The 17,092-nt window shown below is 42.6% G+C and overlaps 1 protein-coding gene and 1 long non-coding RNA gene across 4 annotated transcripts; one reads left to right on the top strand and one right to left on the bottom strand.

The window, feature by feature from the left end:
• Positions 1 to 1,766: 1,766 nt before the first annotated feature.
• LOC112896300 (paired amphipathic helix protein Sin3-like 3) lies at positions 1,767 to 2,831 on the top strand. Of its 2 annotated transcripts, none has more exons than XM_025964231.1 (3): positions 1,767 to 1,907; positions 2,160 to 2,282; positions 2,481 to 2,831. In XM_025964231.1, exons 1-3 carry the CDS (start codon positions 1,834 to 1,836, stop codon positions 2,611 to 2,613), a joined length of 330 nt encoding a protein of 109 aa, XP_025820016.1. In that variant the 5' UTR covers positions 1,767 to 1,833; the 3' UTR covers positions 2,614 to 2,831. The 2 variants fall into 2 exon arrangements, with proteins under 2 accessions (XP_025820016.1, XP_025820015.1); XM_025964230.1 differs by having other exon boundaries at positions 2,142 to 2,282.
• Positions 2,832 to 8,674: 5,843 nt separating this feature from the next.
• LOC112897855 lies at positions 8,675 to 10,561 on the bottom strand. Of its 2 annotated transcripts, XR_003229779.1 has the most exons (5): positions 10,035 to 10,561; positions 9,771 to 9,944; positions 9,354 to 9,416; positions 9,158 to 9,274; positions 8,675 to 8,941 (listed from the first exon to the last, which is right to left on the bottom strand). It is a non-coding gene; the product is annotated as an uncharacterized LOC112897855 (long non-coding RNA). The 2 variants fall into 2 exon arrangements; XR_003229778.1 differs by having other exon boundaries at positions 9,354 to 9,944.
• Positions 10,562 to 17,092: the final 6,531 nt, after the last annotated feature.

Here is a 17,092-nt window from a genome sequence, read left to right as displayed (position 1 = left end):
ATATTTAGGGAGAGACATGGATGATGAGTATATGATATGCTTATGTACAACCATTCGTGCTAAACACAAGGTGAGCTTGTTCCTATGTTATTTGTTTACTTATTTTGAGAATATATTGCTACCTAAAAATATTATTATAATTAGGAATAATGAAGATGATGATGGAGTACTCAAAGATAGGCATGGAGGGGGAGAGGACCAGCAAGGGACGTCCAACCCAAGTTAGAGTTCTAAACAATATCAAATTCGAGTCCACCTCGGATTTCAGAATCTTACTTCACCAAAACTGACGCCGTGGCCACATACGGAGTCGGATTTAGACGTTCTATATATGGTTGGAACCAGAATTTCATAGAGCTTCCAATGGTATTGGTCCCACCTCAAAATACCTTCTGAGTCGACAGGAATCGTCGACACAATTGGGTATCCAGAATCTGACAGGGTGCTGTGTCACCGTCTTTTGGGCCGTTGGCCCATGTACTGTGTTGAAGCCCGTTAGGCTTGTGTCCGGGAAACTTGCACGCTCCTAACTCCCTTTTATTCAGTAGCCATCTCCACCTTAGGGTTTGGGTTTTGCTTAGATTCAATCTGTCATTGAACAGTGTCGCCGTTCATCGGTTTGTGAGACTCCACCTCGTAATCAAGTCTGTTTGATTGCATCTCCTGTTCTTGCTTGTGTTCTTGATTGCGCTTGCAGGGATAAGTCTTCGTGGCGAGGTCATTCGCATGACACAGGTGATAACCAACGGAGCAGTGGTGTAGTGATTGCGGAGTTTTGTTCGTTCGGAGTCTTGGATCATCAACGTCGAGTTCTCCACCAATCAAGTTTACCGTACCTCTCGGAAGATCGGGTTTCAACCTCCTATCACGACTAATCATCTTATCGGTACCCTTACGACTATACACAATTATACAATTTGAAAATATTGGCCAGTAGCCGAGCCTTCGTGCTACCATGGCCTTGGCTCATCCTCCGACGCACCCACCTGCCTACTGTTTTATTTATTTTACAACTAGACCAAAAATATCTAAATTATAAATATGAAAATTTGATATACAACCACACAATGGCAAATGTACTGATTAGCATGGTAATCAAAGTATAAGCAAAAGGTTCCAGAATCTGTTAGAAAATTGCAGTAGAATAATTAGGTTGGAAAAATGCTTATGGTGATCACTAAAGCAACAGAGGAAACAATCCTCCCAAGTCTCACATAATCCACATGCTGATTCATCAGATTGAAAAACCCAACAAATTGAAACTGAATCTTAGCAATGATGATTTTTGATATTATAAATAATAATTTTAGACAACCTGGTGTGCCCATGTTTTTCTTTGATCACGTAACACATTAAATCACGTGGCCGGCACGGCGATGGCAGCTGTTAAATGTGGGAAACGGTGAATACCCCACCCTCGGTGTGGAAAAGGAAAAACACGGCCGAAATATCTGAGATTCCAACCGGACGGCCCTCGAAACTCTCCGCTCAGCTCCCCGTCTTCTGATCTTCAGCAGGATGCATCCCAATCGCTGGGCCCCTGTCCAACGCCAGCGGCCGCGCGGCCCTCCTCTACCGTGTCGTCAAGTCCAACACTAACCGCCGCGCAAACTCTTTCGGCCAGCATTCCGCAGCGTACGACGAAAAGGGCAGGAGCGTGCGGTGCGTGAGCGTGGTAGGTGGGCAGTGCGTGGAGTGTCCATCATTACCTGGCGTCTAGACTGTCATTGCCCAGCCGCAAACCCACAATTCCCCACTTGCACACGGCACCCCCTTCGTCAAGAGCTCGCCTGCCGGTGACTGCGAGAGGAGCGGGCGCTCCGACAGGAAGAGATGGGGTTCACAGGCAGCCTGAAGCGAGCCCGGGAGGAGAAGGGCGCGCCCATGGCGTCCCGCATCCGTGATCCGTGAGTATCCCTCCCTCCCTCCCTCCCTCCCTCCCTCTCTCTCTCTCTCCCTCTCTCTCAGTTTTTCCCATGGCTTGCTTCGTTCCCATCCTATCTCCGGCAAGATTTGGGGATTTGGTTTCTTTGATTCCAGTAAAGCTTATCCTTTCCTGCGATTTTCTTCTTCTCGATCGGCTTTGTTATGATCTAATGGTTTACAAACCCGATCTGTTTATTTTTGCTCGTTGCCACCAGCCCACCACCACCTGACAGGAGGCCAGAAGTGACGACCCATGACGCGCTCCGCTTCTTGGCGACTATGAAGCGCGAGCTCGCCGACGACACAAAAAAGTACGACGAGTTCATCACCGTCGTGGTCGAGTTCAAGGACGGGAGGTCAGTAACACGAACCATCCTTGCAGATTGATAGATATTATATTATCGCATAAGCCGCATGAGAAACTGGTGGTTTCCATCTACTTGTAGTATTGGGGCGTTGTTCATGGAGTCCTCAACTAGCTTTATCATGATAATCATATGGATCTCCAGATTCATTCTTGTTGGTGACTTGGTATTGCTGTTTGTGGATTGCAGGATGGATGCAACCAGCTTGATCGAGTACGTCACGGTCCTGCTCGCCGGGCACCCAGATCTCCTCCGCGGCTTCGACAAATTCGTGCCATTAGATTACAAAGTATCTCATGGACAAGAAGCAGGGGCGAAGTGATGGCATCTGATATCGTTGGTAGTTGGGCGGGCCTTTGGTCATACTGATCGAATGGAGGTTTTATTCGCTCTCAGCTCTGCTATGTATGGCTAAACATTGCTAGCCCCTGCTTTCTTTCGTATGGATCTGTTTGTACATCGGGTGCCCGGTTCTACACCGGCACTGCTTGTTTGGATTGTGGAGTTTCCAGAATTATAATTCTGGGTTTGTGTTTGACAGTCCAGTAGTGTATAATGATGTTAGTGATGTGTCTATATTCCATCCAGGCATTGCAGGATGCGCGGGAAATAGTTAGTCGTTTGAAATAACAAACTCACCACTCAGTATGTTAATATATGCAATGCTAACATCCATGCGGGAGCCAAGAAATAACAAAATAAGTATAGTATGGGACCGACATTAATAATTTTGTAGAGATCGCTAAATGAGTGATGGAATAATGACGGTTCAGACATGGACAGAACTCACTACTCAGTATCTTAATATATACTATGCTTTCTCAAAGGAAACTGTATCCTGTGGCTATGCTATTTATCAACACTATATGCAATTGTAGCAGGATGGGGATTATGCCCATGACCTTTGACTTGAGAAATTATTTTTATTAAATTCCTTTTTGGCATTTTACTTGTGATCATATGTTTGCTCTATTTTTTATTCCCGCAACCGCATATGCTCGAGTGATGCGGTGGACAAAGAGTCTGCAGCTGACCTCCTGCTTGAGACTATACTGGTCGGGATGTATGCTGAAGCGCTGTGGATACTGCTCCAATGGTGTTTGATGAAATGCCAGTCGTGCTTAATTAGTGATAATACACAAGTAGGTATGACTACCAAGGTGTATGAAAAATGTGACCTTCTCCTTCAAATTAATATTATTGTGCACAGTATACATCATTATGTTGAAATGATGGATATGACCTGTAAATTGGAGCTTGCTATATCTAAAGTGCACTCCTGTTAGGTAAATTAGAGGAATTCTTATGCTAAGTGCTGACCAGAACATGAACTCTCAGTGAAAAAACTTACAACGTCCTCTTATGTCCTTTTAGCTTTGAACCATATGCACAAAGGCTCCACTGCAGGTCTATACTCCAAACTTACAGCAAATAATATACCTCCCAATTATTTGATTGTTAGGGAGTATAAGGGCTCAGAATTCAAGGGACGATAGCTTTTTTGGATCAGCTTTATGGATTATAAAAACCATCTAAATGAATCTATATCCCATCCAGACAACCCAGATTCTTATGCAGATTATAAAATCCAACTACCAGGATTTTTATAATGTCACTATCTTGCTCTACTCAGTTGTTTTCAGATTATAGCCACAACTAATTCTCCACACACCATATAATCAAGTGATTCAAACAACCTAACTATTTATAATCTACAATCTAGATTTCTTATAATCTATAGCTAATATTCAGAATCCAGTGATTCAAACAACCTGTAAATTGGAGCTTGCTATATCTTCTAACAATCAATGAATTTTTTCATATCCAAACAGAAGTTTGGATATGAAAAAATTCATTGATTGTTAGAATATCAGTATCTTTTTGCCATATATACTATACCTTTATGTGTTTTCCTAAAGTACTTGTATAATGCCCATGCTAATGCTACAATGATACTTTGTAATGCAAATCAAACAACCAAGAGCATAATGCATACACCAAAGTTTTAGAAGAAGATAATGCAGCACCAGTACAAATTTATCATCAGAACTTTGAACTGCAGACACAAGGATATAAATTATATTTGGTTATAAACCGATCTTGGATACTGGATTATTCCAGTCTCCCTCTTCCTTAGCAACACTGAGATACACAACTCTATCATTATATACACTCCTCCTTACTTTGAAGGCAACCTAAAGGGTCAATAAGTTCAGAGTTTTGGTCACGTCCTCAGAATTTTAGAATTTAACAGTACAAAAAAAGAAAATAAAAGAAAATGCACAGTTCTAACTTTTCTTGACAAGGACTCAGGATATATAGGCAAACAACAATCAAAATTATAACCTAACAATTTGTAGCCACTTTTCAAAACATAGATTATTGTAGTTCTTAAAACTTCTTAGTCCTTTCTCATGCAAAGTACACGCTTAAATGCTTTGGAGTACACTAAATATATCTTTTAAGAATATTTTGGAATCATCATCGTTCAAGCGAGAGCTTCCTGAATACAATGTTGTTGTCATTGCATATTCATATGACTGTCAATCTTCAGTGAGGATATTTTCTTATCAGCAACAACTAAGGTGTCTGCATCCAATTTGCCCTTTATTTGCTGCTAGTGGATAGACAGACGGTTCCATAACTAGAAATGCAAATGATTTGTTAATTGTTTTTCAGGCACCTGTACTGTTTTTAGTTTCCAGCTGCATGTCCTGCAAAGAAAATGGTAAACAGATTTGGATCTGTTAATCCTAAACATAATTCACTATTACAAAATGATTATTAGGGGCGCTTCCTTTTTTTCTAGGGGCGGCACAAAAGGTAGCTCCTCCAAAAGGAGCGGGGGTTACTGTAGCATTCGATCTGCCCTAAAAATGCATTTTTAGGGGCTGGTGATATAGCATGACCCGCCCTAGCACAAATGAATTTATAACTTTTTCATATGACCTTGGATGAAATCAAATTTTATATTAAAATTATAGAGGTTGACAAGACCTAAAATTTTGTAGTTGATAATATTTTCATCTAAGGTTATTTAATAGTCCAAAAAATTATTATATGTTCTCTAATTTTAAAATCTAGAAGTTTTAAATTTTAGGGACAGATCATACCATCACACGCCACTGGAAATAGATTTCTAGACTCCTACAAATCGATTTCAGAGTTAATAAAAAAGTATGGCATACCTCATAGTGTCATAAGTGATTGTGCAGTGTGGTTGGAAGGAAGGTCCAAGCGAGACTTGAGGTAAGCAGTTCGAATTCCAATTAATACAAGTGTGCATATTTCGTCAAAAAATTATACCTATGTAGCAGAGGGGCTTGTGGTGGTGGCTGGTTGGCTAGAATATTTTTTTTGCTATTTTCAATTTTTCTGATTTTTTTTATTTTCTAAAAATTGATTTGCAGGGCATGTCATGACATGACCTGTCCCTACAAATACCATTTCTAGAGACGAGTGAGGTCCTTGAAAATATATTTTCAGAGATGGATTAGGGCGTGACCGTCCCTGCAAATGTATTTGCAGGGACGAGCGCGTTACTCGTTTCTGCAAATAACTATTTGTAACTGTGAAAAACAGGAGCAAGTATCCTACGAATAGTGTTTTACGCTCTCCTAAAACTAAAATTCAGGGAAATAAGGTTGCAGTTGCACTGTATTTCCAAATATCTACGTGAAAATGTTTTGAATTGCAGATGATCAACTTGTTCATGAAATATGGAGTATCTGCATTCAATCCCATCTTGGGCTTGGAATAAGAAATCAGCACGGGATCTTTTCCGAAAGTAGGAGAGACATTAATAGAGAATAATAAAGTGAGCCAGATTAATCTAAGAACCCGTTGCATATGAGGAGTACAAACCTGATGCTACATTTGCACGCTAACCTTTTCCTTGACATCGTTTTTTTTTTCTGCTACTTTTGTACGTGTATGGAAGAATAGAAATTAATGAACAATGGAGATCTTAAAATTGCAGTGCTAAACCAGATAAAACAATTCCTTGGAATTGAAAGTAGTCCCTCCCAAGATCAAACCTCACCTCCCCATATTCAAGAATTTAGAACACAAATTGAAAAAGTTGTATGAGAAAAACCAGGAGAAAAGAGGAAGCACACAATTCACCTTGGTGCTTATGCTGGACCGGATGGACTATTAGCACGTACCACATCCCGGCCCAGTGCTGCCGCAGCCTCTCGCCTCTGCGGCTGCACCGCGCGCCGCCGCGTCCTCGCACCTCCGCTGCAGCCCCTCCGTCCCGCCCCACCGTCCCACGCTGCCGCGGCCTCACGACGTGCTGCCTCATTGCCTCGACACCTTGTAGACCACATTTAGTGTATAAGATTTGCTCTAAGTTGAACTTTTTGGGAGTTTGAGTTATGAAAATAATTTGGTTAATATATTTTTGTTGTCCGTAGCAATGCACGAAATAGTATATCTAAAAATCCAAAATCAGCTAAATATTTGCAATTGTAGCAGGCCGGCCAATGTACTACCGACAGGGACCCTGGGCCCGCCATTGGTCAGAGGCCTAATTTAAACCCTTCGAGGCTGGGCTGTACCTGTAACAGCCTCATCTTGGGCCCCACTGTCAGTCAATCGGGCTGGTGCTTTAGGGTTTTTTTGTCTCGAGGAAGGATCGAACGATGATGGATGGGACCCGCGGGTGGCCTCCGACCGGTGGATCTCCACCGCCACCCTCAGTCTCGCCCAAAGTGACATGCATGACGACATGACGTGGCTCTGTGCAGTAGGGTTACCACTGGCCAGACCAAGGGTGCCTTTCATTTCCGTCTAGATTTGCCATCGTCAAGAGTCAAGACGGCGTCAGACAGGCAGCCTGTGCTAGAGGAACGAAGCGCCGGCGGCGGAGGGGATGGGTTCGTCCGGCAGCGGAAATCGCGCGCGGGAGGAGGAGCACGGTGAGCCCACGGCGTCCCGCCGGCGTCGGCGCGCTCCGTGAGTAGCTTCACCCGTCGCTCTATCTCTTGCTCAGTTATTTGCTTGCTCTCCCTTAGCGCCGTTGTTCCATGGCGGCGCGATGCGGAATAAGCTGGTTTCGCGGTTCGATCGAACTCCCAGTTTTAATTTCTGCGAACGATTTGCTTCGTCGGTCTGTGCTTGATGGCTCTCCAATCGATCTGATTGTTTCGTTTGTGTCAAGGAGGAAGCCAGCGCCACCAGCAGACGGGCCGCCGACGGTGCCGACGGACGACGCGATCCGGTACTTGGCGACCGTGAAGCGCAAGTTCGCCGGCGAGCTACCGGCAAGTACGAGGAGTTCCTCGCCGTCCTACGTCAGTGCAGGGGCGGGAGGTTTGTGAAAATTGCTTGCTAGCATGCAGTACAGGGGGAGGTTATATTAGTTCATGGCTTCAGGGGCCTGATTGTTTCTCGGTTGTGTTGTACGTTTTTTTTTTTTGTGGATTGCAGCTTGGGCATCTCTAGCGCGATGGACAGCTTGCAGGTCGTGCTCCAGGGGCACCCGGACCTCATCCGCGGCTTCAACGACTTCTTGCCAAGGGGAAACGGGCTCAAGGAGAAGCAGGGAGGTGATGATGATGCCTAGCCTAGGTCGACTAAATGGACGCGGTACTGGGTCAACAAACCATTCAATACTAAATATGGTGATATTTAGTACCAGTTGATACCTTGTTCCGATACTAAAATGGCTCTATAGCAGTTTTAGTACCGGATCAAATTGTGTCCGGTACTAACGGACCAAATTGTGTCCGGTACTAACGTGCGCGACCGAAGGTTGTTTTTCTTGTAGTGATGTGTGTACCTTAGAGATAGTGTTTAAGTGATAATCAGTACCCAGATCTGCATTTCCAGTAGTGTTGCTGAATATCCCACATTGTATCCGTTGTACCGTCTTTGTGATTAGCACTCTTGGACTGAGAGTGACATAGAAGTGCATCTCAAAGGTTTAGTCCCCCTGGTGCTTGCAAATCCTTAATTCGTTTCATACTAATTCCAAAAATATATTTCTAGAATACGTAGGTAAGGACTTTGTGAATAAATCTGTAAGACTATCACATGACTTAGTTTGCAAGATTTCTATGTCCTCATTTTTCTGTAACTCATGAGGATAGAATAATTTGGGAGGAATATCACTACTACAGATCCATTTTCACCGACGGCCCTAAACCCATTTTCACCGCCGGTTTAGACGCTGGTAGTGAAATATCAGCGGACCGGCGGTTAAAATGGAACCGGCGGTGATAAACTCATTTTCACCGCCAGCCCATGTTATGGCCGGCGGTGTTAAAACCATACTGAGGCACCACTTATTCCATTCCAGCTCGATTTTCAAAAGTATATTGCAGCTCAATGATTAAATACGATGAAGTACACATAAAATGAATACAAATCAATCTCACATAGTAAATACATCAAATGTTATAACAAGTGTCACATGTTTATACATCGATTACAACCCACAAAGTCCATACATCAAACATAGTCCATGCCATAAGTCATACTCAAGTTTAAAATGAAACTTTCAAGCTATATAAGGCTTCAAGCTGCTTCTGTTGGAACGACGGTAGCAGCCTCTGCTGGTGCAGCTGTTGCTGTGGCAGCAGCTGGAGTCGCACATGCTAGTATTTTGCTAGAATTTAACCAAGGACAGTTCAACAGTTCAATTGCTGCAAGAATATTTCGAGGGATTTTGTATCAATTTTACAGGAACATTTCAGCGTATCCATTCCAGGCAAAACAGCATATGCAGCCAATGAGTTGTTCAGTGTAACAAAGAGTACATCATCCAGAAAATAAGATAGGTACCAAATCTCTTGATCTTAGAAAAAAATGGTTTTTCTTAAGTTGTTTAACAAGAAACAATCAAGAAGATGACTACATACCTTTATTTCACCAACAAGATCCTTCGGAGCAACCTTCTTATTAAAGAACTCATCAATGTGTAGCAATGTCAAGCTGAACAATAGCGGCTGAACCCAAAACTGTAGCAATGTCTCAATCTGCAGGATGGATCATACATGATGTGTAAGAAAACAAAAGTGTTACTCCTGAAGAAAAGAAACATCCAAGTGTTACTACCTCTGTATGCAAGTACTCCCAAACCAGTAGCTGCAGCAAGACATATTGTCAGAGGTAAACCATCTGAACCATCCATTCAGCATTCAACCGTCATAGAAAGATATAGGACAGATATCCAAGTTCTCATATAATTTAAAGCATAAGCACATTAGAAGCATAACTCCTAGCCAATGACAATATCAGAAATATAGTGATAGACTGCTACTCAGAGCAAACACCTAGTGAGGAGTAAATGTCAAAATGCAACAATATAACTAAGAACTGCTATTTGAGCTTTTTAACATAGCAGAATTATCATAGTTTGGCAAGCTCAAAAGTCATCGATCCAATGGACCACTAAGCCGGAACGAGAGCAAACCTCATAGCATTGTCCGATAAAGGACACAACAATACAACCATTGTAAATTATAGTTGTACCTACTGCGTCTCCTCTCTTTCTCGACTCTTCTTCGTTTTCTTCTCCTTGAATAGTTTAACAGGAGCAATACATAACAAAGTGCACCTTGAGCACGAGCCGGACCTCGTGCACGCCTTGCCTTAACCCTAGCTACAGCTTCTTCATGGTGGTCTGCTGGCCGTCCTGCTGAACCCCTGTAGAGAGATCCGAGACGCAGTTTCAGACCTTGAACAGTTTAAGCTGCAGACCTTCCAGACATTTCAACGAACACCATGCATGCATACCTCAGCTCCCTTTGGCATCGGGGGAGGGGGGGCGCGGGGGGGGGGGGCGGCGGGCGTTGTTCCCTAGGTCCTTGGCGCGCCAAGGCTACGCGACGGGCCGTGGGCACGGTGTTGGAGTGGTGGCCGTCGTCCTAGCACGGGCCCGCGGCGTCAGGCGGCGGCCGCAGTCTGTGGTGGGCGGCGGTCACAGCGTTGGGGTGGTGGCTGAGATGGACGCGGAGGAGGAGGAGGTCAAGGGGGTGGTGCTGTCCGAGGGGCTGGCGCCGCTACAGCCAAGGCTGCCACCGGAGCCGTCCGAGGCGTGCAGCGCCTACAACAGCTCGCGACCTCGGGGCGACGGGCATTGGTGTAGGCTTGGCGCGGTCGTCGTTGCGTTCAGAGGCGACGCGGGCGGGCGTCGGTGCGGGCTGAGGCGACGTCGGCGGGCGGGCGCGGGCGTGCGGCTTCGAGGCCGTCATAGGCGCGGCATAGCAGATGTGGGAGCCGGGGCAGCCGTGGCGGTGCGGGCCAAGGCCGCGGGGCGTCGGGCGGCCGTCGACAGGAGTGTGGGTGAGGCGGGCGCTAAAGAAAATTCAGGCGGCCTTTTACCCGAACAGCTTGCCGGCCCGTAATTGGAGTTGGCGGTGACGAGCATCTTCACCACCGGGTCCAATTTATTAGTAGCGGTGATAATTGGTGTGAAAAAATTAAATGCTTGATTTGAATATAGATATACTTGCTCCATTCCAATTTATTAATCATTTTATCTTTTCTAGATGCATAGTTTATTATTCCTCATATTTTTTTATAGTTTTAAATAGTTTGGGTATGGGGATGGACACTACATTCTCTCTAAAATTTCATTGCAACTCAACATAATAAATAGAATAATAAGGAATAATATTTTTAAGGAAATGTAGTCATTTCCTAATTCATTTTTACCACCGGCCCGTGGCTCGGGCCGGCGGTGAAAATCCAGCCGCGAAAATCATTGTCACCGCCGGCCCCATCCTCCACCGTCGGTTCTTAAAGAACCGGCTGTGAAAATGGCGGTGGTGAAAATGGTTTTTTTTAGTGTGTGTTTTATGATATTGCTCTTTATATAATCTGCAATCATTTATGCAATGCAAGCAGAATTATCTTCATAGATAATTGTTGGTTTGTGATTGAACCAATATCACACGACTGTTGTATGTGATTGATCATTCTGCAAAGTCATACACAATCACGTGAAGTTTGGATGATTAGTGGATGTGGCTACTAGAGTTTGTTTGGATGATTTCCTTTATATAACCGTTCCACCATGTAAAAAATACAAAGCCTGTCTGAGATCTGGCATTGCGGGGATCAGATAGATAGCCAGCATCTGTACATCAAATTATAGCTTTATATTGGTCAAACTGGTAGAATAAACCAAGATCTATTGTACCTTGGAGAATATCTGAAGATATTTTTAACTCCTGTCCAATGACGTTTTGTTGAGCTGCGCTATGTCTAGTTAGCAAGTTTACCGCAAATGCAATATCAGACCTGGTGCAATTTGCGACATACATTAGCGGTCAAATGACACTAAGATATGGAACTTCATGTCGCAATAATTCTCCATCCTCATCCTTAGGTCTGAATTGATCAAATCAAGAGACCGAACAACCATAAGTGTCTTTAATGGATATGATTTATCCATGTTGAATTTTTGAAGAATCTTCTGATATATGCAGACTGATGTACTATTATCCCTGTTAGGAGATGTTCAAGCTAAAAGGCTAAACAAAATTTGGTTTTACCCAAATCTTTCATTTCAAATTCTGACTTTAGATGGTTGCGTGCTTCATCTATATCTCGTGTATTTCCAATGATATTAAGATCATCCATATACACGGATATGATACAAAATCCAGGGATTTCTTGATGAATACACATGGAAAATCATCATTATTGGAAAAACCTTTATGCAGAAGGAATTTCTTTAGTTGGTTGTACCACATTCTTCCCGACTGCTTCAAGCCATATAATAACTTTTGAAGTTTTACACAATACATGTTGTCAGAATGATTCTTGTTCGGAATATCAAGCCCTTCAGGAACTTTTATATAAATATCTGAATCTAATGACCCATAAAGATATGCTATCACTACATCCATGAGATACATGGATAGACCTTTCTAAGCTGCCAATGATATTAAGTATCGGAATGTTATACCACTCATAACTAGAGAATATGTTTCATCAAAATTAATGCTAGGTCTCAGTGTGAACCCTTGTGCTACAAGCTAAGCCTCGCTTTGTATCTCACCACCTCATTTTTTTCATTTCCTTTACGGATAAAAACCCATTTTGATCCTATGGGAAAAATATTACGAGGAGTAGGTATAACCGATGAGAATACCTCTCGTTTTTTGAGCAAGCGCAATTCTGCCTCGATTGCTTCATACCATTTGATCCAGTCAGAGCGCTTGATGCACTCTGTCATGGTCTTAGGTTTTGGATCAGGTTGAAGGTCACTTGCAATCTTAGAGCAGAAATTAATATCGATAATTGTAGTTTTTCTATTAAATGATTCTCCAGAATCAATATAAATAGTGGAAATTTCATTTACCCTTTGTGACTCTTCAATATTAACCAAAGTATTAGAGTCAAGATTTTCCGATGTCCTAGCACATATATTTGTGTGCACATTTGTGCTAGGTATATGGTGTATTTGTTGAACATCCATATTGTTTAGATTTTCAATATCCAATTGGTGTCTATCAACATGATGTTGATTTTCATTTACCATTTTGGAAGTAGTCTTCCTTTGTTTCCGCGGATGCTATTTTGGAGTTTTATCCTTTATTACCATACTTCTCCCCCTCTTATTTTGATTTGGGAGGTTTTGAGTAGGAGTCTCTACTCTTTCTAGAACATTAATAGTAGGATTGTGTGATTTTGTGACACCTTTGTAGTCAGTAAATGGTTCTAGCAGGTTATTTGCAATGTTTTGCAAATTGATGATCTTTTGAACTTCATATTTAGATTCTATAGTATGTGGATCATAGGATTGAATACCGAAGGTATTCCAATTTATTGCCTGGCATTCGTTATGGTACATATTGTCTCCCCCTAGTGCCAGTAAATTGTCCTCATCGAAGATGCAACCAACGTGACGGGCAGTGAATAAGTCTCCAATAAAGGGCTCGAGGTATTTTATGATTGACGGTGATTTATACCCCACATATATCCCCAATTTTCTACGGGAGGAAATTGATGTACGTTGCGGTGGTGAAATCCGTATGTATATAGCGCAACCAAATTTCGCAGATGGGAAATACTTGGTTGATTGCCACGTACTAACTGCAACAGGAAAGCCGTATGATATGTAGTAGGTCTTATTTGAGTCAAGTCTATGGCGTGTAAGACCGCATGACTCCAATAAGATGTTGGTAATTTGCAATTCTATAGTAATGGTCTTGCAATTAATTTTACTCTCTTGGTAAGAGATTCGGCTAATCCATTTTGTGTAAGTGCGTAAGGTACAAAATGTTCCACATTAATGCCTAGGGCCATACAATAGTCTTTGAAGGTTTTTAGGAAAACTCGGTGGCATTATCCATCTTGCTGGATGTTATTGGATTGTTCGGATAATATGCTCTTAATTTGATAATTTAAGCAATGAACCTTATGAAAGCATGGTTTCCGGTGGATAATAAACATATATGGGATCATCTTGTTAATGCATGAATAAGTCCAGTTAATGGATGAATAGGACCACAAATATCACCTTGAATGCGTTCAATTAATGTTAGTAGTTCAGCTTTGATCTTAAGGTAGAAGGATCTTAAGATTAATTTCCCCGTGGCACATGCAGTGCACACAAAATCTAAAGGTTTGGAAAATTTTAAAGTGTTCATGCGATGACCAATGGAATTGCCGATAACTTTTTTGCATTATCCCCGTTCCAGGATGACCTAGGCGGTCATGCCAAGTCTTGAAGATATCAAGATTCTAAAAAATAATCTTATATGCAACATGTTGTACGGGTTTAATGTATGTATAATACAATCAAGTTAGTGAAGGAATTTTCTCAAGAAGTTGCTTGGTATATCCATCATTTTTGGTGATGAATAGATATTCATCTTTGTTGTCATTATGTGTTTCTATATGGAAACCATTGCAACGGATATCTTTATAAGTCAATAGATATGAGTTGAATCAGGATACAAGAGTGCATCCTCGATTATTTAGCTGAGTACCCATAGGGAGAATTATTGTAGCTCTTCCTAAACCAACAATCACAGCATCACGATCAGCGAATTGTGATATTTCCTTTACTCTTTAATCTAAGTTTGGAAATATTTAATTTCCCTGAGTATTGTATTAGTGGTGCAAATGTCCACTAAATAAATTTCTTCCTCCATTAGGATTGTTCCGGTAGGATAATCTATAGCAAGTAAATCATAATAAGGTGAAAGATTTAAATCATAGATTATATATATATGTATATATATATATACACTTTATTGATCAAGTATCATATGTCTTATAATACTTGCGACAACAATTATTTACAACACAATATAATAATACATAAATATGGCTAATAAAGATAAATCTTCGAGGACAAAGGAAACTAGTTCATGTCTCCAATTATGTCATTAGATTCAAATTCCGTGAGCATGTTGTCAGTGCTGAGTAAGTTATCCAACTGAGGTGGGATCTTCTCATTGTCGTGTTCTGTGGGAACATCTTCATTGTGTTCCGTAGGAACATTTTTGGAGCAATTGGCGTCAGTAGGTCGAGTAGTGAAGTGAGTTTCAAACTTCTCCTCTTGAAGTTTCTTACCAAAATATTTCTGGTATAATTCAACCAAATGCCTAGGAATATGGCACCTTCTGGTGTTGTGGTTGTGACAACCACACCTTTTACAAACTTGAGAGTTATCTTTTTGAGTGATTTTCCCTTTTTTATGACCTTTGCTTGCCTTGTAATTCTGCCTGTTATTGTTCCATTTCTCCTTGCAATTCTTTTTGAATTTCTTACCACCAAATTTCTTATTGTTATTCTGAACATTGAAATGAACTTCAGGCATAAGTGATGCACCTACGATACACATCTTATGATTCTTTGTTAAGAACTCATCATGTTTTTCTGCCTGGAGTAAATCATTTGTTAAATCAGAATATTTGGTATATTTGTGGCGATGGTATCTATTTGCAGGGAGAAATATAGACAAAGTCTTTTTAATCATTTCCGCATCATTCAAATATTTATTGCAGAATTGTATTCTGGCAAATTATAGCCTGCTGTTGATTATAGCGCTCTTTGAGTGAAACCCAAAGATTTCTAGGGTCTATTCCATCATATATTCATTCTTAAGATCACAATGAAGATGGTGCCTTAGAAAATGCAAGGTCGCAAACTTGGCTGCTTCTAAAACATGAGTTTCTGTGAATTAATGAAACATTTTGCTGATAGCATTATTTTCACATCCATAGCCCAAGTCAGATAGTTGCTACCATCTGCTACAAATCAGCGAAATCTTTATTGACCAATTGAGCCATTTTCTTACATGAAGGATCATGTGTTAAATTAATTTAATGATGTAAATTAATATATTGTGTCATAAATATACAAAATTTTGAAATCAAGATGATCTAGATAATAAAATTGAGGTCTAGAACAAAGAGCAGTGCAACTGCTTTCAAATATAGATTTATTCCCAAGGGAATAGATGACTTGATAGTCATACTCAAATTTTGTGCAATTATGTGAATTTTGGATGTACACTTTGAAGGTAGTCACATAAGATGTAGATCTCTCAGTGATAAGAAGTAATTTGCTACCTAAAAGCACGATCTCAGGATAAATAAATTCTTAGAAAAGAACTTATCGCAGCCAGTGCCTAGGTAGCATCACCTTGTGTTATTCCAAAAATCTACTTTATATGCCTTAATTGAATTTTGCTTAAATGTTCTACCGATGTAGAATATTAAGTGCCAAATTTAAATATATCAATAAAGGTAATGGCACATTGAAAGATTGTTCTAGAAAAATTTGCACAACAAAATTTGTGTATATGATGATCACAAAATGCTCATCCATATTACATTGTTCCAATAGCGAATGAATTTGTATATAATGTACAAAAAATACATGAATGTAGAAAAATCCAGGGACTGAAATAGAATATGCTGAATACAAGATATTCTAAACATATAACTAAAATAAAGTCCATGGGGCTTTTCTATAAAAAGAAAAGATAGAGGGGGGCTTAGCCGGCCTCGTGGTCCGGCCTGCTGCGCGGCGGCCCGAGAGCCGGCCTGCCGAGGCCCGGCCGAAAGCCGCAGCCAGCGCACCGGCTTGCTAGGCCGCGCGGGCGTGTGGCGGCCCGTTTCGGGCCACCCCTGTCCGGTCCGCTGCCCAAGGGGTTGGGGAAAGGAGCGGTTGGGGCGACGCTAGAACCGTCGTGCCCCTTTGGCCCCCCAACGCCGCCGCCGCCTGGTCCTGTTCGCCGCTGGGATGCGGTGGCCCCATGCGCCGGCTACGCGGCATGGTCCGGCCGCGCGCCGAGGGTGCCTGTGCCGGCTGGTGCCGTCTCGCCCAGCCTCCTCCTCTTCTTCTCGTCTTCGCCCGCCCCCATGCGCGCCGGCGTTGCTGGCCGCCGGCCTCCGCCGGCCTTCATGGCTGGGTTGAGAAGCCCAGGCGTGCTGGGCACCATGAGCCGCGAAGCACCCCCGGCCGCTGATACGTGGCCGCGACACGGCCGATGGCGGAGGAACGGGCGGCGCGGCTGCCGTCACCGCGCGTCGAGGAGTACAGGCGCCAAGGGCGCCGCTGCTGGTAGGGGTGGGGGCGCTGTGGGCGTCGTGCCCTGTGGAGGAGGAGGGGCGTTCGCCACTGAATCGGCCGATGGCGGCTGTATGGGCGCCGAGGGAGCCGCTGCACCATTGTCGTTGTAGAACGACGGTGCTCCCCGCCTATGTTTCACCGATACGCGATACGGGTACGCCGATATGGCGATACGGCAAATCTCCAAAAATCACGATACACCGATACGTCAAATATATAAATATAAATTTAAACTTCCACTTGCACTTGAAGCC

Source organism: Panicum hallii, chromosome 6 (genome assembly GCF_002211085.1).
Source record: "Panicum hallii strain FIL2 chromosome 6, PHallii_v3.1, whole genome shotgun sequence".
Classification (NCBI taxonomy): Eukaryota; Viridiplantae; Streptophyta; class Magnoliopsida; order Poales; family Poaceae; genus Panicum; species Panicum hallii.
Note: the sequence above shows the minus strand (reverse complement) of the source record. Positions and strands in the feature narration are given on the sequence as shown.